Source organism: Dendropsophus ebraccatus, chromosome 2, assembly GCF_027789765.1.
Source record: "Dendropsophus ebraccatus isolate aDenEbr1 chromosome 2, aDenEbr1.pat, whole genome shotgun sequence".
Lineage (NCBI taxonomy): Eukaryota > Metazoa > Chordata > Amphibia > Anura > Hylidae > Dendropsophus > Dendropsophus ebraccatus.
In genome coordinates this window covers 160,873,812-160,896,856 of record NC_091455.1, presented here as the reverse complement: position 1 = coordinate 160,896,856, position 23,045 = coordinate 160,873,812, and the positions used below count along the sequence as shown (strand labels likewise).

The following is a 23,045-nucleotide window of genomic DNA, read 5'->3' as shown; positions in this document are numbered from 1 at the left end:
TTATTTTGTTATCCAGTGACTGTGTGGTGGCCCGCTCTGGCGTCAGGACAATCTGGCTTACTAGGATAATAGCTCTAATTTAAAATTGCCTTTTTCATAACCATCTCAAGTGTCACAGTGACAGCAACCATACGCATCAGTCAGTCACAGCAGGAAGGGGTGGGCTGTTCTGCAGTGATTGCCCTGCTAACCATACAAAAAGGTCCCCCCAGGCTAAAAGCGAATGTACCAGGCAATAATCTTTACATACCACATTATATGGTGTGGTCTGAAAAACTTAGTTTAGCTGGAAGCAGTTGGCTCCATTCCTTATGTAGTGGTGGAGCCAGGGTAATAAAACCCCCTCTTCACTTCACTTCTAGTTTTTTGTTTTGGCGAACAATTGTCACAAACATTTGCAACTTTTCTGTTTTATTGCAAAAAGTGAGTATTGTGTTAAAAGAATTAGAGCGTTATGCCAAATTTTTTTGACTTTTACACACTAGTTTGTGGTTTTTTTTTAAATAGCACCCTATGGGAAAAAATGTGCATTTTTTAAATAAATTTAATGTATTTCTTTAGTCTTCACAATATGATCTTCTGCTTACTTGTGTAGGGTTTTTGTATACTCTGCTTTACACTGACAAGCATTAATGCTTTAGCATACTGACAGTCTATAGCATACAGCCATGGCAATCAGGGGGGAGGGGGTTGCTCATGGCGCTTGCATCACAGACTAGTTACATTTTCATGTTTCAATTGTTACCAACATAGCTTTTTTTTCTGCCCAATTTATCAAAATTTCTGGAAAAGTAGATTGTGGATTTGACATTTAAGACAATACAGAAGACTATCTAATTCATTTTATTTTCTGCTTTTTTTTTTTTCTTTAGGTTTTTGGATTATTGGTCTGGGCTCTAATAGCAGGCTCTGAATATTTCCTATTTCCCGGCCTTGGCTGGGTGATGTTTGTAGCTGTATTTTACTGGGTCCTCACTGCATTCCTTTTCATTATATATGTTACCAGAGCACAAACCAGAATCACTAAAGTGCCATGGACATTAGTAGTAAGTATATTTAATGTATACGTATGTATGTTTGCTGTTTTGTATGGATCCTGGGATTACAGAAGAATAGATGAGTCTTCTGCAGCCAAATTAAATATCCACAAGATATATCCTAAATGCCTGTTGGAAGAGCGTCCAATCTCTGGCACCCTGCCCTTTGGGAGAATCTGATATCTTTTGTTTTTGCTTCACCAATTCAAGCTGGCTGCTTGCAGAGAAACTATCAGCAGGTTAGAAGCATCTAACTTGCTGATAACACCCTATGGAGTGCTGAGGATGAAGGTTCATTTCTTACCTTAATCCTCGGCACTGTTTCCTTGTACACTGATGGCTGAACTACTGCCCAATCCACCCTAATCATGTCACCTTTTCTAATGAATATTCATCCAGCGCTACACTCAAATCACTGCACAGTGCCACCTCAATATTCATTGGAAGAGGTGGGCAGGCTAGGATGGGTCGGTAGCAGGAGGGTGGTAGGCCTGCCCCCCATGCACCAAACATTAACATAATTTACATATTGATTAAACTATAAAGTACATTGAAACGGCACCGAGAATCAAGGTAAAAAAAAGGGGCCTGCATCCTCAGCACCCCATTTTCTATAGGGACATATCAGGAGATTAGAGGTTTCCCTTTAAAGACAGAAATAACTGGTATATGCTTTTAAAACGCTGACATGTTTTAGACTTGGCAGTCCTTAATCGTGACTCTCAATGATCACAAATAGCAGATATGGTCCGACATGTTCCATTCTAATATGATGGACCAGCAATCCCGATATTGTATGTAAACCACATGGTGCTATGCTGTACAAAATGCCCTGCAGGCAATATCTACCTCACCACCTTCATTTAGCACTTTTGTGACATAATCAAAGAAACCAGTGAGATTAGTCTCTTACATCTTACAAACCATAAACACTTCAGGCACCTGATCCCCATGAGTAAATAATAAATCTAAGATGTTCTAAGATGGTGACCTCACAATCTGTTTTAGAATGCCTCTGTTACATTCTTACTGTTAACATGTAAGTGCACAAGGGATATTGTAGTGACCCGGTACGGGCCCCTAAGTCCTATTGCACCTGAGTAGGTAACTCCCTCCAGTTCACACAGGTGGGAATGCAGTATCCACTGCAGTTAGTGTTAGGTGCAGGTGCTTTTCTTCCAGTTTCTTTCCTATCCTCTGTCCTCTGTTTTTCACATACCACCAATCACAGGAGGGTTTAGTTAGTCCCCAGTAGGAGGGTGTTAGTTCCAGGTGGGAGAAGTAGTAAGTTGATTCTAGTCAGTGTGTGAGGAAGCAAGAAAGCTACAGATTCTTCCTAAGCAAGCCAGAGCAACAATGCAGTGCTAGAAAGTACACAAGGGGAGAGCAGCCACAGAAGGATCACCTTGTCTACACCAGTAACCTCTCTAGAACGTGCAGGGCAGTTACCTTGGAGTTGTAGGAGCTGACCCCAGTGGAACAAAGTTACTTTGAGTCTAGGTATTCCACTGCAGGACGACCGGTAAGTCTTGGAAGTCTGCTAAGCCCAGATAACTAGGCCTGGGGCTCGTGCTGCCCTGACGGGACAAGTAGCTTGCAACTGTAGGGCAGAGGGCAGTCACAGTTTAAATGTGAGTATGAGTGTTCTCTCTATACCCTCTTCAGCTAAAACTGTTCCAGGCAGAGTACATGTCTAATTTGACAAGCCCTTCAGGCATCCCCTCTCCTCTTCTTCTCTGCTCAACCTTTCCTTACAACTTTGTCTCTACCTCAACCTCAAGCACCTTAGCAACCTTAGTGACCCTAGACCCACTTAGCTACCACACCATCGTACCAGCTGACCCGGCAGTAAAACGAATACAATCTGTACCTGAGCACTGCAATATTCCAATCCAGCATGTTACAGTCACCCATAACAGTGTCATTTTGGTAACTTCATCCATCAACATCCATTATCATACCCCTCAGTTTTCCCCGGAGGCCTATAGATAACACCTGTCCTAATAACAGATCTCTTTAGACTGCATGCTAACCCTGAGAGTCTCCATCACTTATACACATATGTATTTTGTATGACTGATTTTTTAAGACTATTCCTAACATAAATGGCTACCACGCCTTCCCTTCTCTCTGTTCTGTCTTTCCTGTACAAAATATATCCCGGTATAGCTACTTCCCAATAGTCTTTGCAGGTTAGTTGCCATCAAGTAGATCAATTTTATTATTTTGGTATAAAGTAGAGATAATGGCATCTTGAGCATTGTTTGGCATTTGAATACCGGTGGCTGAACAAGTTGGATGTAGCCCTATGGTGGTGTCTCTGTAACCAGTTTTGGAGCGGTCAGCAATTGCAGCCACAGCCTCATTTGTCCCCTTCATGGTGCGTCATGCGGTTATGGTGGCGAATGTGTGGTGAGGGTAACAATGCCACGGCTGCAATTGCTTACTGCGCCTGTGCTACAGTTAACAAAAAAAAGGAAAAAAATGATACTTGCAGATGGCGCTGTCCCAAAACAAGTCCAAGGTTACACCAAAGTAGCAGAAACAAGATCCATATTTATTGTTCAAGCACAATGTTTACGCATTTCAGGAGTTAGGTAATCTCCCTTCCTCAGAACAGTGCATCTGTTCTGAGGAAGGGAGATTACCTAACTCCTGAAACGCGTAAACATTGTGCTTGAACAATAAATATGGATCTTGTTTCTACTACTTTGGTGTAACCTTGGACTTGTTTTGGGACAGCGCCATCTGCAAGTATCATTTTTTTCCTTTTTTTTGTCTACTATATCACGGGCCCCCAATTGTGGGAGCATCCCGTTTGTGATACACCTGGCTGCAGTCCCTATCTTCCATTGCCACCCTACCCTTACGGATTTCCAGCTACCCCGGTGGGGTGATATGCATACAGCCCAAGGGGCTTATAGGTGAGTGTAATCATTCACTCTTCTTCTCCACACACTCTGCCACAGTAAGACACGAGGCGCCCGTGCCCTTGTTTTTTCTTCCCTTTTTTTACTTTGTGCTACAGTTAGGTATGTATCTATGGTCACACCTCTGTGATACTTGTATAAGCCCATACACATGGAAAAAAATATATAATAGGTATCAGTGTGTGTGTGTGTGGGGGGGGGATAGTTGGGGAGATAGTTATGTGTGATTTTCTTTTCTAATGCATCCTACTTAAAATTCTCTCTCTCTCTCTCTCTCTCTCTCTCTCTCTCTCTCATAAAAGAATTAGCTGTGGTGCTTTAGGCCATGAGTCATTTGATGCATTATTTTCAATAATTCACACTCTAAGCTCTCCACACCCACACAGAAAATCTGAATTTAAATAGAAGCTAGGAAATGGGTTGTTAATTTTGAAGAAATGTGCAATTTAGTGATGAATTTCTGCATTTTCAGTTAAGATTTGCATACCACATACTTGTATCTTTACATCTTCTGTGTTATTTTACATGATTTCATTGGCAATTTTACTGCATTATTTTAACCTCCTTACAGTTGCAGACAAACTGATTTATTTTTTCCTTACATTTTTTTTTCTCCACATCTTAAAGCCACCATGCTAATTTTTTTCCCCCACTGAAAATATGCATTTGAATGCTGACAGCGATACCAAATATATATGGTTTTAGAGATGTTTTCTATACAGCGCTCGCTATGAGAACTGGAAATAACTTTTCCAATGTCTGAGAGGCTGATAGATTTTCATTAGGAAATTACATTACATTTCCCATGCCAACCCTAGTGTGAAGTGTCTGGACGTACTAGGGAGAAGTAGGGAACGAAAGTGGGTCTGAAAGTGGGAGTTGGGGGGCAGTCAATGGCAGCTGTTTACCCTCACTGCAGTGAGGGTAAATCAAGATTACCGCTAAAGCGTCTTTTAAATGTACATAATTTTTATCAAGCCGTGTACTTCTTATTTGCACCCATAGAAGTCAATGGTACTGTGAAAAAAGTGGACGGCATACAGGTCCCAACCATATGTTGTCCGTATTTGTGGATTGTTTTCCTGGTGATCCCTGGGGACTCCAGGGGTTGGTGCAGGCATGTGACATCATTCCAAGCATATCCACTTTTATTTAAATCTGGGCTATGAAGACAGAGTTAGTTTTGGCTGGAGTTGGAGGGTGGAAAAAATGTACTGACTCCTAAATATATTTTATGTCCTATTAATCTAACCCCATTATTTAGAACAACCAGAAAAAAATTCTCACATACATTTAGTTTCCCCCATATATAAGTAATAAAGCACTGGCTCTATTAGATAAGTTGGTCGGGAAAACTTGGTGGTCTCTATTTGGCAGTTGTTTCTGAGCTGGAAGTGTCCATTGTGTGGGGGGAGATCTGTGCTGTTATCTTCCTGGATGCTGGATGATTGTATATGAGCAGCAGTGTAACATGAAGATATCCTGTGTAATATAGAGGAGGAGAAGCCATAAGTAGTGTAGCAGTAACCTCTGTCCTCAGTGTGGTGTTTTCTCTCTAAGAGAAAATTGTGTTTTTCTTCAGTGTGCTATGGCTGCAGTAGACTGTGTGTGTGTGTTATGACTGCAGCAGGCTGTGTGTGTGTGTGTGTGTGCGCTTGCATGCTATGGCTGCAGCAGGCTATGTATGTGTGTGTTATGGCTGCAACAGGCTGTGTGTGTGTGCTTGCGTGCTATGGCTGCAGCAGGCTGTGTATGTGTGTGTTTTATGGCTGCAGTAGGCTGTGTGTGTGTGCGTGCTATAGCTGTAGCAGGCTGTATGTGTGATAAAATTGATGACTCTGATTTTTTTTTAAGTGAATATGTTAACAGCAATTCACATTCCATACTGCTGACACTGTTAGATAGCTGTCATGGAGACATGTGGTACCTTTCATGTATCTGTCTGTACTTCCAGAACATAGAAGCATGCTTTTATTCTCCAGTGCAAAGTGTCAGAGAGGCTTTCCAAGCTCCTGATCTGCTGCAAGCTGAAGTACCTCCTAACTACCTCTCCCATACCTGATCCTGCTTGTTTGATGGTCTGCAAGCTGAGCTCCAAGCAGGGGCATGGGGTGGAAAAAGATATAAAGCATCTTATCTTCTGCGTGTGCACATCTATACAAGTTATATAAATGCCAGAAATAATGCTGCTATTCATGTACACATACCTGCTTATGTGACACCCTGTTCTGTGGTGCTTGCATGGGATTCCTAAGGCAAGACCCATTCTTGCAATGATAAAGGTAACTTTTGTTAGTAGTAAGTTCAGGCAGTCATTTATTTTGCCTTGAATTGCAGGGTCAATTGCATAAACAACAACCTGCTAAGTCAAATTTATTAGAGGTTTTTTTTTCCTAACTTTTTGGAACATTTGCAGCTTATTTATGCATACTGTAGCTTCCAGTTAGACATAAAAACAGGAATGTAATTAACTGTATCTACGGGGGCCAATGTTTCCTAAGTACCCCCTATGGCTTATTAACTAGCACAACCTACTTTGGCATTAATAAATGGCTTTTGCTTTTTCTGCATCCCCTATCCTTCCATCTCCCTAAGAGGCTAATGCAAGAAAAGCAATAACCAGCATGCAGGACTTTAGAATAAATAATAGCCACCGGTATACATGATGCATGAACTGTAATGGCCATTCATTAGGCTTAAAATAGCTCCAGCTAACCTTAGCATTGGACTGAATTAGGTCTCGTACAGATCTATAGACAGTGTGAAACTAAGTATGGCCCAAGTATAAAATGGCTTAAAGATTTTTTTTCCCTTTCTGTAAAGTGATTGTGTATAACTTGGATTTGTCATCACCTTTATGGTCACTGGAGGACTGACCTCTAGGACCCTCATGGATCCTGAGAATGAACAAAATACAGTCTTGGTATAGCTCTGCACCCCATTACGATTTTTCCTGCACACTTCCTCCCAGCCACCTTGTGCTGGGTTCTGTAGAACAGTCCAATTCAGCTGAATAAGGCCAGGTGCTGGTGACTAGGAACAGCACTGGGTAACTTTAGAGAGGATGCAGCACTGGTTAGCACTCAATTTCCCTTACTCTAGGCCTCTGCAGTCGTACCCAATCCCCCCAACATCATAAAATAACACATTGTAATTATTACCCATCACTTTTTAAGGCTATAGCAAAACTGGGTACATTTAATTTAACAAATTATTTAAAGGAGAAGTGCGATGAAAATTTTTATTTAAGTATTGTATTGCCCCCCAAAAGTTATACAAATCACAAATATACACTTATTACGGAAAATGCTTATAAAGTGCTTTTTTTCCCTGCACTTACTACTGCATCAAGGCTTCACTTCCTGGATAAAATGGTGATGTCACGACCAGACTCCTAGAGCTGTGCAGGCTTTGACTGCTGGAGAGGATGATGGCAGGGGGATGCTCAGTGTCCTCTGCCATCATCCTCTCCAGCAGCCACAGCCCGCACAGCTCTGGGAGTTGGGTCGTGACATCACCATTTTATCGAGGAAGTGAAGCCTTGATGCAGTAGTAAGTGCAGGGAAAAAAGCACTTCCCATAATGTGTATATTGGGGATTTGTATAACTTTTAGGGGGGGGGGGGGGGGGGGCAATACAATACTTAAATAAAAATTTGCGCCAGAATTCTTTAATGTTATCTGCATGCGTCCACCCCCAGAGGAACTAAATGCATTTCTACAGTTAGGGGGAGATTTATCAAAGCTTGTAAAATATACACTGGTGTTAACTGCCCACAGCAACTGGGTTGCTTTTTTTTAATTTTTTTAAATACACCCTTTGATAAATCTCCCCCTTAGCGTTGAATTGAAGGAAGGGGAGTGCTATAATTTTGTATGCTATGAGCTCCCCTTAGTGGCTGCTGCAGGTAGCTGCTATGACATTGATATAGCAGCAGGCACAGCTACTACTAAGCTACAGAGTTGTAAGGATTTGATAGAAATAATATATATACACCGGTTAAAAATGAGTATTAAAGAGTAACTGTCATATTTATTTTTTTTATTGCAGAAATCAGTAGTATTAGCAATTTTAACAAACTCTAATAGGTTTTATCAGCCAAAAAAGCCTCCTTCTGTACTCAAGAAGCAATCTCCCAGCCTCCCCCCCCCCCCCCCCCCCCCCGGCTTCTTATCTGTGCATTATCAGGCAAACACATCTTCATTACAGAGAAGCCAGTGAAGACGGGTTCTTTTCCATTCTATCCTTATGGAGGGGGGAGGGGCCGATGGAGATGAGGGAGCAGGAAGAGGTGACATGAAGGTCAGCTGTTTGTAGACTCTCTGGGCACCTAAACCATAGGATTCTGGGGTCAGAAAGGTCAGTGCTTATCTATGAACTTACTGAGAGAAGATTGCAGGGTGTTGTGCTGTGCAGGACTGCTCCGTGCTCAGTCACTCCTAACAGCCCCTCCCCTCTCCATAGCCACATAATGGACAGAAATCCTGCTTCTTCTGCAGTGAGGGGGGAGGCTGGGAGATTGCTTTTTCAGTCCAGAAGGAAACTCTTTTGGTTTATAAAACCTATAAAACCTATTACAGAGTTTATTAAAATTGCTTGAACTGTTGATATTTAATGTTTTCAAAAAAATGACCCTAAAAAGACAGTTACGCTTTAATCTATTTACAAACCACATCAGAATGGGAAAAAGGGTGATTCTAATTACGACGCCACTTGGCTATAATATGTCTCTTGGAGACCCATCTTTCCAAAGACTATGGTTAAAGGGGTAGTTGGAGTATAGTTTAGGGAGCTGTCTGAGATAGCGGAGTACAGCATTTGGCTAGCTTACTTTTTTTTTTGCCTTTAAACTAATTTTGAGTGGACTTGCCGAACTGTTTGGGTTCTTCAACATTCTCTGAACATGAACACTCGACATTTTGACTTCCGGCATCAGAAAAAGTTGGATGCCGCCTCGGGGAGTCCTGGAAAACATGGATAGAGCTATTAAAGCGGCACTATCAGCAGGTTCTGCCAAGAGAACCTGCTGATATGCCGCAGAAGCTGTTTACCTTAGGAGTTGATAGCTGTTATAAACGCTCCTCTGCGCCTCTGCATTGCTAATTGCCTCTGCATTGCTAATTGCCTCTATGCAAATGTGGGGCTTAAGAGCATTTGGGACGTCGCCTGGGTCCGGGAGCACCACTCCGTCACACCCAGTCTGCCCCCATCTGTACCTCCCTCTCCCCTCCCGTCCAGCTCGCCCAGCCAGCCTCCTCCCGTCCCGCTCAGCCCGCCCTCTCCCATGCTGCTGGTATGATATAGCCGATCAGGACCCCAGGACAGTATACTGCCCACTGCCACAGTTCAGCTGGCAGGAGTGTGATCGCCGCTGGGAGCCTGGGTTGAGCTGGATGGTAAAGCTCAGCCCATGCTCCCAGCGCTAATCGCATTCTTGCTATTTGCAAACTGTAGCAGTGAGCAGCCTACTGTCCTGGCATTGCGGCGTACTGGGCAGGACGGAGTGGTGCCCCCGAACCCATGTGACGCCCCAAATGCTCTTAAGCCCCACATTTGCATTGGGGCAATTGGCGAATTTATGAAGAATGCAGAGGAGCGTTTAAAATGGCTATCAACTCCTAAGGTAAAGGGAATTACAGTATGATAAACTATAACATATTACAAAATGTTTTTGCTTTGAAATATACTTGCATGGATTTAGGTGAACTACTGGATGACCATGCAGAAATATTGTGTGTAATTTTATTACAGGCAACTTTTTTTTTTTTTAATCTTTTCTACTTTGTTCTATTTGGCTGTCAATATACTTGCCTACAGTAATTATTTAACAATGTAAGTTTTCTTGCATTCACAATTTTTAGCATAGGTACTGTCTAGCTAGCACAACAATGGTGTTTCTAATAAATGGGATATATAGTGGCGACCCTGCTGTTAAGCATGCACTTTATTATTCAAAGCATTGTATGTTGTCCTGCTGCATTATTGAAGTGTTTTTACTGTAGGGCTGTGTTCACACACGTAGTAGATTCATTGCAGTACTGTTGCCCAGGCTATGCCATGCTCTCTTCCTGTCTCCTGCACATAGCAGTAATTTACTCCTGCCCCCACTTCCAATAATGTTTCCTGATCTAGATGTTACTAGAGACAGATTTCCCCTGATAACAGACAGTGAAGAGCAGAATTACAGAGAGGTGGGACCTCTTGTGGTCAGGCATTTAGAAAGGAAAGATTTTTTTATTTATTTTTTTTTGTTACTGAAGTAATTTAAAAATGTTAGGAATCACATTTGCCAACAAATGGAGGGAAGTTGTTTGAATTTACAGTTTCCACTTCACAGTCCTTTCTAAATTTACTTTTACTTTTTTCCCAAATCACAGGGCCTGTGCTTTAATGGAACTGCAACTGTTTTATACCTCATTTCTGCTGTAGTGGATGCAACGTCAATCAGCAAAGACCATTATCGACATCACAACTACAATAGTTGGACAGCATCTGCGGTAAGTAATGGTACCTTATTTTAGAAGAAAATATACATAAATATAATGTGTAACACAAAGTATTTATAGTTGGCACAGAGTGATTATAAAAATAAAGTCTTACCTGTCCCAGTGCCCTCTAGCTTACTGGTCACCACCAATACTGCTTCCTTGTTCCTGTCATGTGTCAACCCCAAAGGAACCTAACCAACCTTTAATAAACTATAGTGCCTACATAGACTTAGTGTCAGGATTCAAAGTGCATTAAAGCAGTAAACAAGCCCACATATCAAAAAACACATCTCCAATATATTTTGGCAACATTTTTTTACATAATTTTATTAAGAAAATTAGTCTAATAAAAACATCACAAGATGATTAGTATATATGTAAGGACAACAGGCATTAGCAGCAAGCAGGGGAGACTGCACTGTAGAATAAAGCTGTCAAACATACATTTTAGCCAATAAAAGCATCATATATAACAAAGTCCAGAAAATTCAATGGAAAGATGCATGTACATAAATACCCCTAACTCCGTGAGTATTAAATGAAATACAAATTGAGAAACAACAAGTCCCATAATACAAGTGCAAGTGTAAAAGGAAAAACAATGGGACAAAAAGGTTGCGTAAAGAAAGTCACATAGAAACCAAATCACAATAGGAGATAGACTGGTATACTAAAATGCTAGATACCGTGCGGGCCCCACGGCAAGGATACGCATGGGGCCCGCACGGTATCTAGCATTGTAGTATACCAGTCTATCTCCTATTGTGATTTGGTTTCTATGTGACTTTCTTTACATTGCATGTCTGTCGCAACCTTTTTGTCCCATTGTGTTTCCTTTTGCACTTGCACTTATTTGTATTATGGGACGTGTTGTGCCATACATGCATTTCCTACATTTGTATTCCATTTAATACTCTTGGAGTTAGGGATATTTTATGTACATGCATCTTGCCATTTGAATTTTCTTGATTTTGCACAATGCACATTGTACTTTGCTGTATATAGTAATAATAAAACATTTATTTGTATAGCGATATAAATAATTATAATGTGTGCGTGTGTTTTATTAAAGGGAAAAAAAATCTGACAAGTTTTGGTTGGTGAGGCTGTGCTTATTGGTGCCTGCTCATCAGGCACAGCTCATTCCTATAAACAACGGGCTTCAGTACCTGGACCCCCACTGATCAAAACATCTGACATGTCATTGTGAAAGTTGTGTGTGTTTGTTTTACGTAAAGAATGACTTTTTTTTTTTTTCCTTTTTATCTTTACAGTTTTTTGCATTCTTGGTCACAGTCTGTTATGGAGCAAGCACCTATTTCAGTTTTCGGTCATGGTGGACAAGGGGTTAATACCGAGCCTTGCTTAAGAACTGTCAAAAAGTACATATTGCAGAAAGCAGAGTGTTCCTACGCTGCACCTTAGTCATTTCACTTCAGTAATATTTAGTGTTTTAGATTTACAGTGTAGTTATTAATATACAGAGAATGGAATTTGAGCGCATAAATATTTGCAGTACCTATTCCCTAAGTCCGGAGAGTGTTTGTAGGATGAATGTTTGTTTTAAATTTTCTACTTTATCACCTAATGTGAAAAAATACTTGGCCTAAAATATATCTTGTGCCACAAAGAACTGTAATAAAAGAACTGTGAAAAAAATGATATGCTGCCACTTTTTTATGTGAATGCATTACATAATATTCATTTAAGTTTTATTACTCTGCATGAGATGAACTGTTCTGCTTTGTGTAGAACTTCGTGTTTGTATTAGATAAATTAGCTTTTGGCATTTCATCAGTAGTGCGTTCCACTCTCAGACTGGTCAGAAGATCCAACTCATTCACTCCATAGACTATAATGGAACAAATAATTTGGATTTGATTGACAGCCGAGAATTGAAGTGTCAAGATTAAAGATTTGATGGATGTTCGGGTCCGTCCTAACCCTAGCATTCGGCATTTGATTATCCATGGCTGAAGAAGTTGGATGCAGTCCTAGGGAGTCCTGGAAAACATGGTTACAGCCTATGGCTATTCAGAGATTTACTTATCTCTTATCAGGATCCAATGCATCAAGACTAGTGTGACCTTTAACTTTTGACATGTCTGACACTATTCAACACTAAAAGTGTGTTCACATGAATCAAGTTAACAGCGGATTTTATGCTGCTTATTTCGCAGTGAATCCACTAAGATACTCTGTACCATAAAAGCCTATGGCCCTGCATTCTCTGAGTTTCACTCCACTGTAAGAATGTAAAGACTGTCTTGGTACTGTTGTGGGGTTAAAAATAATAAACAGCCATTACTTACCTGCTTGTGCTCCTGGTTTAGTCTCCGGGTCCCTGCTCACTGACGACCTGCTCAGCTAATCACTGACTGCAATGGGACAGCTTATTGGTTGGCTGAGCAGGGACCTAGAGGCTGAAAGATGAGTGCGAGCAGGTAAGCATTGGATGTTTTTTTTTAACCCCACAGCAGTTAAATGGTTTTCAGTGACATTCGCAGCGTGAAATCCACACCCATGTCAATGCACCCCTAGCAGCACCCCCCCCAGTTGGTAACACCCAGTTTGTTTATACAGTGATACATTTCTACAGTGATGGCACATCACATCATCAAAATAGGTGATCCAGAATGCTTACAGGCCAGGAGTGGTGGTGGGGAAAAAATTGCATATAATATTTCTGTTGCATTAAAAATAAAGGCAAATATGTATTTCCATGTGTGCAAGGATTCCACGTACCAGCAAAAACTATTGAACGGAATCCATAAAAAATTTCACAGGTAAAAAATGCAGTCCCCCCCTGTGCGCTTGACATTTTTCAGCCTGTGTTGGGCCTTTAACACAGCATGTATTTTCATGCATTCAGTTTGGATTAGAAAGCCAGTATAATTATAGGGGTACTCCGCTTAACAACTTAACCCTATTCAATCCTAACCCATAATTTAAGCTAGTTTGTAATAGGTTTCTATTACATGAATTGGACCCTGTTTGCTGCACATCCTGACTTACACTCTGAAGCTGCAGAAAATCACTTCCTGGTCCACTCTGTCTCAACTCCTCTGTTCTCCCCACCTCCCTTCTGAGACAAGTCACATGATCTGTCCCCCCCATTCTGTTGCCAGGCAAGCTGTAATGCCACATCTGTAACCCCACCCACCACTGACATCACACCAATCGCTGAGCACCTGGCTAAGGGGTGAAGAAACAGAACACGGACAGCCTCCTAAGCAGTATGGAGAAAAGGAAACACAGTAGTTTCATCTCTTTGTAATATAGAGAAGTATTTTGTTTACCGTGGAAAGAAAAAGCAGATCGAGCCAGCGATTGGCAGATAATACCAGATGAGGCGGATACTTGGAAGTTGGCTATGAGAAGCCATCTTTGATATAGGCTGGCTTTTAGAAAAACTTGCAACAGCTAAAAATGGGAAGACTGCTCAAAACACTCGGTGGGACTTGGTTAGTAAGAGCAGCTAGGTTTGGGAGCATTTTAAATTTATTAGTTCCTGGGTGGAATACGAGGCTTTGACAATGGATAACTACTGATATTCATGTTCTGTGGAGAGATACCATATATAACTACAAAATGACTTAAAATGTTTTTAATTTTAATTTATTTATTTTAAGTTGTATATGCAGTTGTTTTAGCTCTCTTGCAGTGGGGGTCAATCTGTTACACCCCTCTTCATGAATGCTTCCATTGGGCTGCCTTCCTGTTCCCTATAGAGTAAAAGGGTGATTTACGAAATGGGTAAACAATAAAGCAATATAATGATGCTACGTCCACTGCACACCCAGAAAATAATTATGAACTAAAATCAAAAAAATACAAGATTGTGAATATAATGGATCAGAATAATGCACTTTACAGAAAATTACATAATTGTAATAGTCATTTTATTAGTGTTACAATAATCTGGAAAATACAGTCCAACAACCATGTGAAATGTAAATGGATAGCAAACCAAGAGGAGGAGTCAAGTTGAATTACCCCCTAACAAGGAGCGGACAAAATATATTTCAAGTTGGTCTTAACATAAAATGCATTTAGAAAGTCAACAGACCCTTTTAGTTTTGAGCAAGGCTGCAATATAAATTGTGAAAAAGTACCTTGACCTGTGGTTTTGTCCCAGCTGCTGTAGGGATGTTATCAGGGCTGTTTCTGCCAGGAGGCAGAGTGAGCTTTCTGCCTCAGGCGGCAGATTCTTTGCTCCACTAGGGGGCAGCACAATCCCTTACTTTCACTTTCACTGCAGACACATCACCCTGCCTCCTCCTCAGGCCTCCTCTCCATAGCTCCATGACCAACACCCTTGTCACTGGGGGCGGCTGTCTGTCTGTGTCGGAGCAGAGAGAAGGGGAGGCCCAGCACCACAGTAGAGCCAACACAGCAGGAATGACTGGAAGCTGTGTGTGCCCTGTCCCCTCCCATACAGCCTGATCTCCTGTGTGAGCCGCCTGTGTGAATTTACCCTTAAGCAAGGTATGAGGTTGGGATGAGGAAGAGAAGCCAGGGATTAGGCTGAAGAGATGTGGTGGTAGGGTGAAGGGTACTCACAATTGTATTGTGGTCTGGCCACTAGCAAGAAATAAGGCAGGCAAAGGGGATATAGGGAAGAAGAGATGTAGAGGCAAGAAAAAGATTCATCCTTAAATATGAATAAGCTGGAGAGAAATACATGTATCCCTGGTTGTGGCCATGCAAATCTCTCCAAACATCTGCTACACCCAAACTTTGAAGAGCCTGCAGTGTATTAGTCCTTTTCAAGGTTGTTATACTATCGGAGGCACCAGATGTTCAGTCTATTAAGGGAGTAGGGGCAATGTTAAAATCTCTCATACATACTATCTTGGCAGGCACAATCTTTGGTTGTCTACTAGCATCAATATGATTTTAGTTCAGTTCTCTACTGGTGCATAGGCGATAACTAAAAGGACATTCTGGAGTAGTGGTGTCCCACAGAGCAGTGAGACACTGGAACACCACTTACATGAACGCTGCCCCCCCCCCCCCAGACCTATTCTCCAAGTCCTCACACTTGAGTTTCAGATATTCCAATTTCATTTGGTAGTAATTAAGTCAAGCTTTATCTGCTTATAGAGCATCTATGATCTTGTTCTAGGTATGTGGCTCAGATTTTGTCTTTGGGTGGTAAAAACTGCAGAAGCCAGCTCAGAGGGGAAAAGCGTCTTGATGTCAGCAAAGAGGGTTTCGTTGGACCATGTGGATGTTGTTATCGGACCCATTATGAGTTGCCAGAGAGGAAGGTGCATCAGGAACAAAAAGTGAGGGAGTGGGAGGGCGGAGCGAGCTGCCAATGTGAGCAGACGTGCCCTTGCTGAGCTCCCGCTCCATGCAGCACATTTGCTGGACCTGACCCAAAACAACACTCCTGTTCATGGGGATCAAGTCCCGAAAAACGCCCAGGAGAGGATCCTCTACCCCAAGACCCGACACACCGGCTCCCCGGATGCCTGACCGCCCGATTACAGCTGCCACCAGCCCTGCTGCACCACAGGCCTCCTTCCCACAGACTCGCAGCTCCAACAGGGCGGCCACCCGGGCCCACAGCCTTCCGCCACATCACCCGAGACCCGGACAACAATGGGCATCATACCTTTAGTCCAAGTGAGTGTGCTGGCGCCACGCCATCGCCACATGGGGGCCCACCATCTTGCCTTGCTGAGAGGAAGGACGGAGCTCCGGGGAGTCTCACAGCACCTTCCCTCCTGGCTTCCCTGCCGTGCGGGTCACTCTCCTCTCCCCTCCAATGCCCTGCTACCCACCCCCTGGTCTTTGGGGGAGAAATACCGGCTGCTGAGTCATACCAAGCCAGCCCTTCTCCCAGGCAACGCCAGCTCTTAAAGGGACAGCAACAGATTTCTACATACCTCATGGCAGCCCCTTCCCAACCCCCAAAAAAGGACAAATCCACCCTGGGGACATCCTCTAAATCCCCCCCATGTGATACCACCCACTGCTAAACCTATTGGGGTACCAGATTTTTTGTGGTCACAAAACACTGACTGACTCTAAAACACTGGGCTCCGGAATGGCTGCTGTCACAGCTTCTAACTAAAAGTGACTTTCAGACCCTGGTGTTAGAGACATTTAAGAAAAAAATCTCAGAGGTCAGAAAAGATCTGCAGCACATCACAGGTAGAGTGGAGACACTCGAGGGTGGACAAGATGAAACCCGTGCATATATTGGGCAGCTCCAATCCACTGTTTGCTCTCAGTCACATGCCTTGGAAGAGATGCAAAGACACCTGGAAGATTTGGATAACAGGGGACAGAGAAACAACATCTGTGTGAGCGGCCTGCCTGAGGCAACAAGAGATGAAGATTTAACTGATACCCTGTGTAACCGGTTGCTTTTGATAATAGCCTGAGAAGGCTATAACCACACAGATTTATAGAAAAATAAGAGATTTATTACAGAAAACAATACTTAGCTGCAGTTACAGATGGTACAGATGCATGGTTGTTCCTTCCACAATGAAATGGGGAGCCCCATTGTATATTATGCACTAATATACACCCATCTCGCTTGATGACAGGGTACTGGGCACCTTCCATCCATGGTCCCAGCTGAGGCTGACTAGAAGCTACATACCCCTGATCTTTATAGTAAGTTTGGGTGGAGGGTGATGTGCTTCCAGAAATGTCTATGTAGACCACTGATGACCATGAATGGAAGTTTCCCAGGCTTTGTACATGCTTACCAAGCAAAATGTGGTTGTTTAATTTCAGCTACATGCATTTGGACAATAACAACTGTGTCCTCCAATGTTGACACTACTGGGGAGGTTTATGGCCGAACAGTTGACATAACAATACATCTACCTATTCCCATGCACATAGCTAAATACAAACCAATCCCACTTAGGGTATATTCACACGAACGAATCTCGCTGCGAGCCCGGCAGGTCCTGGCAGTTCCCATACACTACATACTTGCTGCGGTCTAAATGACCGCAGTGAGTATGTAATTATACCGCCCTTAACCCCTTCTGCTCCCGCCCGGCTCCCCCGCTGTAAGCATACATTACCTGTCCTTGCTGTACGGGTCCGGCGTCCTGCTCTCCTGTCCAGCCAATTAGTGTGTTGCCCAGCCGCAGCCACTGATTGGCCGGACGGGAGAGCAGGATGCCGGACCCGTGCAGCAAGGACAGGTAATGTATGCTTTTACAGCGGAGGAGCCGGCCGGGAGCAGAAGGGGTTAAGGGCGGTATAATTACATACTCGCTGCGGTCGTTTAGACCGCAGCAAGTATGTAGTGTATGGGAACTGCCAGGACCTGCCGGGCCCGTTCGTGTGAATATACCCTTACACAGCTTAGATAGATAGAATGAAAACACTACATTCCTTCCTATTCCTATCACATGAATAAGACACTTTAACAATCTGAAATAAACCCATCCGGTTACACTCCACCCCTTGTCTTATTGATGTGATTTAAGGAAGTTACAAAACATTATTTGTGATGTCATAGAAATATTCTTTCACCAACATTTAAACATTTAATTGTTCACTTACTATTCTCCCTTTATTTTATACTTCATCTCCTGTTTCTAAACCTTTGTGTAATACACTAAACTTGAGACCATGACAAGTACATATCAGTCATGACACTTCCCACCCCTTGGTCCATAATGAACATGAGGTTGCTGTAGGACAATATTTCACTATTTCTTATTTGTCTATCACAGAAATTACCTCGGCACTGACTGAACTAAAAACCAAAACTGGAAAAGACTGGTGTGCTGGATTATCAGTCATAGCAATGAAAAAATGTCTCTTTAGTTGTTAAAAGTCTCTTTTGTTACAGTCTTTGCAAGTTGATTGGTCTGTCTCAGTCCTTCCCCCTCCTCTCTCTCAGGTCAGGGGGGTTGCAGATATGGCTGGAGGTGCAGACTCTAGAGCCCCTTTCTGTGGCAGTGCTGTGCCGGGTGAGGGCCGCCTTTTTCCATCATCTTGGCACCTCGGCAGACAGTCATCTCAGGTTGTCGGCTCTTCAGGCTTATCTGTTCTCTGCACTTTGCTGAAGATGGAGTTAGAGACAGACCACAGCAGATAACAAACATTTAAGTTGTGTGGGGTGGGCTCAGCAACTCAGTCTCAGTCACACAAGAGCAGAATATCATGACTTGCAGCGTCCTTGATGGCTCTTGTATCTCTTTATAGTGTTTGTTCTTCACCACCCCTTCATTAAATGAATGAAACAACAGTAACAAATGTCACACTCTAATTTTGTCAATCCAACACCTTCCTCTAGTAACATTGCCCAGTCAGCACCTGAGGATTTCTGTTATAGAACAAACAAGACAAACACATATTGTCCTCCTATATGTCTCTAATCATTCTACTCTTATTGCTAAATACTCTAAGGCTCTCAGGTATCTCATTAATATCATGTACATATTTCTGTTATAGCAAGAGGGAGTATAAAACATGTCAACTTTCCTTTACCATCTGTAAAATTTGATTCAATTTAGTACATCACATTTTAGATCGTATCATGTATAAATTTTCACAATGCAGGCAGGTTACTTTTACATTTTATCTGTCATATAACCCCAACATACAACTCATAGAACTCTACATCAGTCTGAGCCATACATACATATAGGTAATACAACTATACATACAGCTCATAGAATGATCTAAATAGATCACTCTATTGCTTTCAGCTGAGTTCAAAATCGCTGCACAAACGTTTAGAAACATATAACATATGGCAGTACAGACAGACAATAGACATACATGGGCCCATTCACAACAGTCTCACAGGAAGCGCAAAGTCACTTCCAAAAAAAACCCACAAAAAACAAAAGAGTTCTTATCAACTCTAACTGGAGCTCCAAACAAAAACCAAAAACCTAAATGCGCATTTTTATTCAGTCTGGTGTCTCACTGAACTACAATCCCCAGTATACCCAAACAACACATGTGGGTAGTACTACAAAAAAACTATAAGTTTTACTCTGGCCAGGACTCCACAGGTGATACCAAACATGGCTTCTCTGCTAGGATGGCCACTTACTCCTGCAAACAAACAAATCATTAGTTGTAATTAGGGGAAGAAAAAACATAAGCAGGGGGTGTCTCTTCACTTCTGTTCTTCTCTTAACAGCTGCAGAATACAAAACAAGGAAAACACAACATGTACACAATACAAAAGTACTGACATTTGGCCAATTTGTTACCACGTGGATTTAAATTAATGTTAAAGGATAGCCATTACATCCCAGGTTATACACATACTATCTATAGCAATACTCCAAGAACCTGCCGATAAAACACAGACATATTAGTTATATCATAGATTAAATAATCCCATGAAGTCATCATGTTCCATCAGATTAACCTTTATCTGACTGGTCCACATACAGAAAATACAAACACTAAAACAATGGACAGAGGACAACAATTTGTACAGAGATTGTCTATAAATCTCACCACCAGATAGCCATCAACTTTCCTTCAAAGGACAAACAGAGTCCCCAACTGATATCTTTGTAGCCAATATATTCATGATCTTCATTAGTTTCAAATGTGAATATCTAGTAATATTAGACTTGTTGTCAAAACTCCACTAACTCTATGCTACTACTATAAGCCATACATCAGCTTCAGGGACTGAACACAGACTGTTACCTGACAAGCTGCTGCTCACTCTGCTCTCCTAATTACAGACATAGAAAAACTTTTCTGCAGTGCAAATACACATGCTACGTCATATACGGACAATTACAACACACATATACAAGCCTTCATTTATGGCTGGAAGTTATGCTTTTCACTATCACACCGCTACCTTTTACACATTCGTCGTTCCAATACCGGTAAAACAATAACATCCATTCTTACCTGCCAATAACACACAACCTCTACTCTTACTTTGTGCAAACACATTACTACAGGTTTCACATCTCTCTAACTCTTAACATGAGTTACTTCAAACCTATAAACAAACACACTGCAACCGCTCATTGGCCAAAACCTGGTGAGGAGCCTGCTCCCACCCTACAATCTCCACATCCATGAAGCCCACTTGCTTCACTTCTTTTTCTTGTATGTCTCTCTCAATTCGCGCCAGCAGACAGATCCATCCCACATCTGCTGCCGTCTTCTGCCATTCAAGAGACATAACAAGGCACCACCAGCCGACTGGGGTCTGTCAGCTGAAATGGTGTCACCATCTCGAGTGCTGGGTGCCCAGGGTCGCGAACTATACACCCACCAAGGGACTGGACTCGCTTTGTCATCTACCCCACAACTACACATATCAGCTAACACATACATTATACACTCACCAGCCACTTTATTAGGTACACCTGTCCAACTGCACGTTACCACTTAATTTCTAATCAGCCAATCACATGGCGGCAACTCAGTGCATTTAGGCATGTAGACATGGTCAAGACAATCTCCTGCAGTTCAAACCGAGCATCAGTATGGGGAAGAAAGGTGATTTGAGTGCCTTTGAACGTGGCATGGTTGTTGGTGCCAGAAGGGCTGGTCTGAGTATTTCAGAAACTGCTGATCTACTGGGATTTTCATGCACAACCATCTCTAGGGTTTACAGAGAATGGTCCGAAAAAGAAAAAACATCCAGTGAGCGGCAGTTCTGTGGGCGGAAATGCCTTGTTGATGCCAGAGGTCAGAGGAGAATGGGCAGACTGGTTCGAGCTGATAGAAAGGCAACGGTGACTCAAATAGCCAACCGTTACAAACAAGGTAGGCAGAAGAGCATCTCTGAACGCACAGTACGCCGAACTTTGAGGCAGATGGGCTACAGCAGCAGAAGACCACCCGTTGGTGTACCCAATAAAGTGGCCGGTGAGTGTATTTCTATTACACAGTTATAGCAATTCCTGGACTATTATCCCACTTCTGACACCATTATGTAACCGGTTGCTTTTGATAATAGCCTGAGAAGGCTATAAACACACAGATTTATAGAAAAATAAGAGATTTATTACAGAAAACAATACTTAGCTGCAGTTACAGATGGTACAGATGCATGGTTGTTCCTTCCACAATGAAATGGGGAGCCCCATTGTATATTATGGACTAATATACACCCATCTCGCTTGATGACAGGGTACTGGGCACCTTCCATCCATGGTCCCAGCTGAGGCTGACTAGAAGCTACATACCCCTGATCTTTATAGTAAGTTTGGGTGGGGGGTGATGTGCTTCCAGAAATGTCTATGTAGACCACTGATGACCATGAATGGAAGTTTCCCAGGCTTTGTACATGCTTACCAAGCAAAATGTGGTTGTTTAATTTCAGCTACATGCATTTGGACAATAACAACAACTGTGTCCTCTGTTGACACTACTGGGGAGGTTTATGGCCGAACAGTTGACATAACAATACATCTACCTATTCCCATGCACATAGCTAAATACAAACCAATCCCACTTACACAGCCAGCTAAGATAGATAGATAGATAGATAGATATAGCCAAGAAGTCGCAGCACATCCGTATAGTGCAAAAAGCTATGTTTTTATTTTCAAAATAGCAAAATCAATAGGTGCAACGTTTCAGTCTCATCACGAGACCTTTCTCAAGCAACAAGTGAACATCTCATATCCGTTTTATACATGTGTGTGAAAAAATTCAATTAATCAATAAAGTGAAAATGTGCAGCAGGTGAACAAGTAGAGTTCCTTTCAGAACACAATGGGTTACATGAGATACCTCAGTATCAATACATCATTGTATACTTGTGATCTATGCAAAAGTGACAAAGTGTATATATACAAAATTATATACATTCAAAGATAAATATAAACGGCGGAGTCTGCTCACGCTAATCACTGCTCTGTAAAAAGGAAAGTTCTTTCAGTAGATCCTCATTGTCCCTCCACGTGTGTATTAGTTTGTAAACATTGCTGTACCGCATGCGCGAGTCCGTGGAGTCTAATACGTCAGATCATGTGGTGGGAGGGCCAGGGAAAGAGTCTGTCAAGCTGTCATCATCACATGTCCAAATACACCAGGTGTCTAAATGCATCAGGTCAAAGCCGTATCTCTTGCAGTTACCATCTGAACACAGTCTTGGGTAGAGACACGGAACTCCATCCATTCTACGGGGTTATCCGGCTCGGTGGCTGTCAGTCACGGAAACCGCAACTAGACAACCATCGTGTTCGGGAGGACTTCCACAGGTCAAATCAAGACCCAGAAAGCCTCTCAATCATTGCCCAAACCCATTTTCGTAAGGTCTCACCCAGTAGTGTTGTGTGTGAACATGGCTTAACTTCTCGTCATGGTGTGAACCCGGCTCAACAGTATAAGACCTCAGAAACCCTGGCCGCTCAATGAATGAATAAAAACAACAGAAGCAGTGTTTCGCTGTGAGCTTTCTTCGCCGTATTCATAACAATCTAGAAAAACAAAAAAAGAGAAAGGATATAAGTGTACAAAATTATATACTGAGTCCACAGAGCAAGTTTCAGGGAGGAATCAGGACAAACCCCCATCTATCTCTTATACATTTTGGGTGGTAATTATGAATTCTGCATTCAAACCCCTAGGTTGGAGTGTATCCAATCTATGGATCCACT

General features: G+C 42.3%; 1 protein-coding gene across 1 annotated transcript in view; it reads left to right on the top strand.

The window, feature by feature from the left end:
• CMTM8 (CKLF like MARVEL transmembrane domain containing 8) overlaps positions 1 to 12,105 on the top strand; it is a 38,783-nt gene extending 26,678 nt beyond the window's left edge. Inside the window, exons 3-5 of the mRNA XM_069958630.1 lie at positions 873 to 1,046; positions 10,345 to 10,464; positions 11,730 to 12,105. Coding sequence (XP_069814731.1) covers positions 873 to 1,046; positions 10,345 to 10,464; positions 11,730 to 11,807 — 372 coding nt within the window. The 3' untranslated portion in view covers positions 11,808 to 12,105. The remainder of the gene's footprint in view (positions 1 to 872; positions 1,047 to 10,344; positions 10,465 to 11,729) is intronic.
• The last annotated feature ends 10,940 nt before the right edge of the window (positions 12,106 to 23,045 follow it).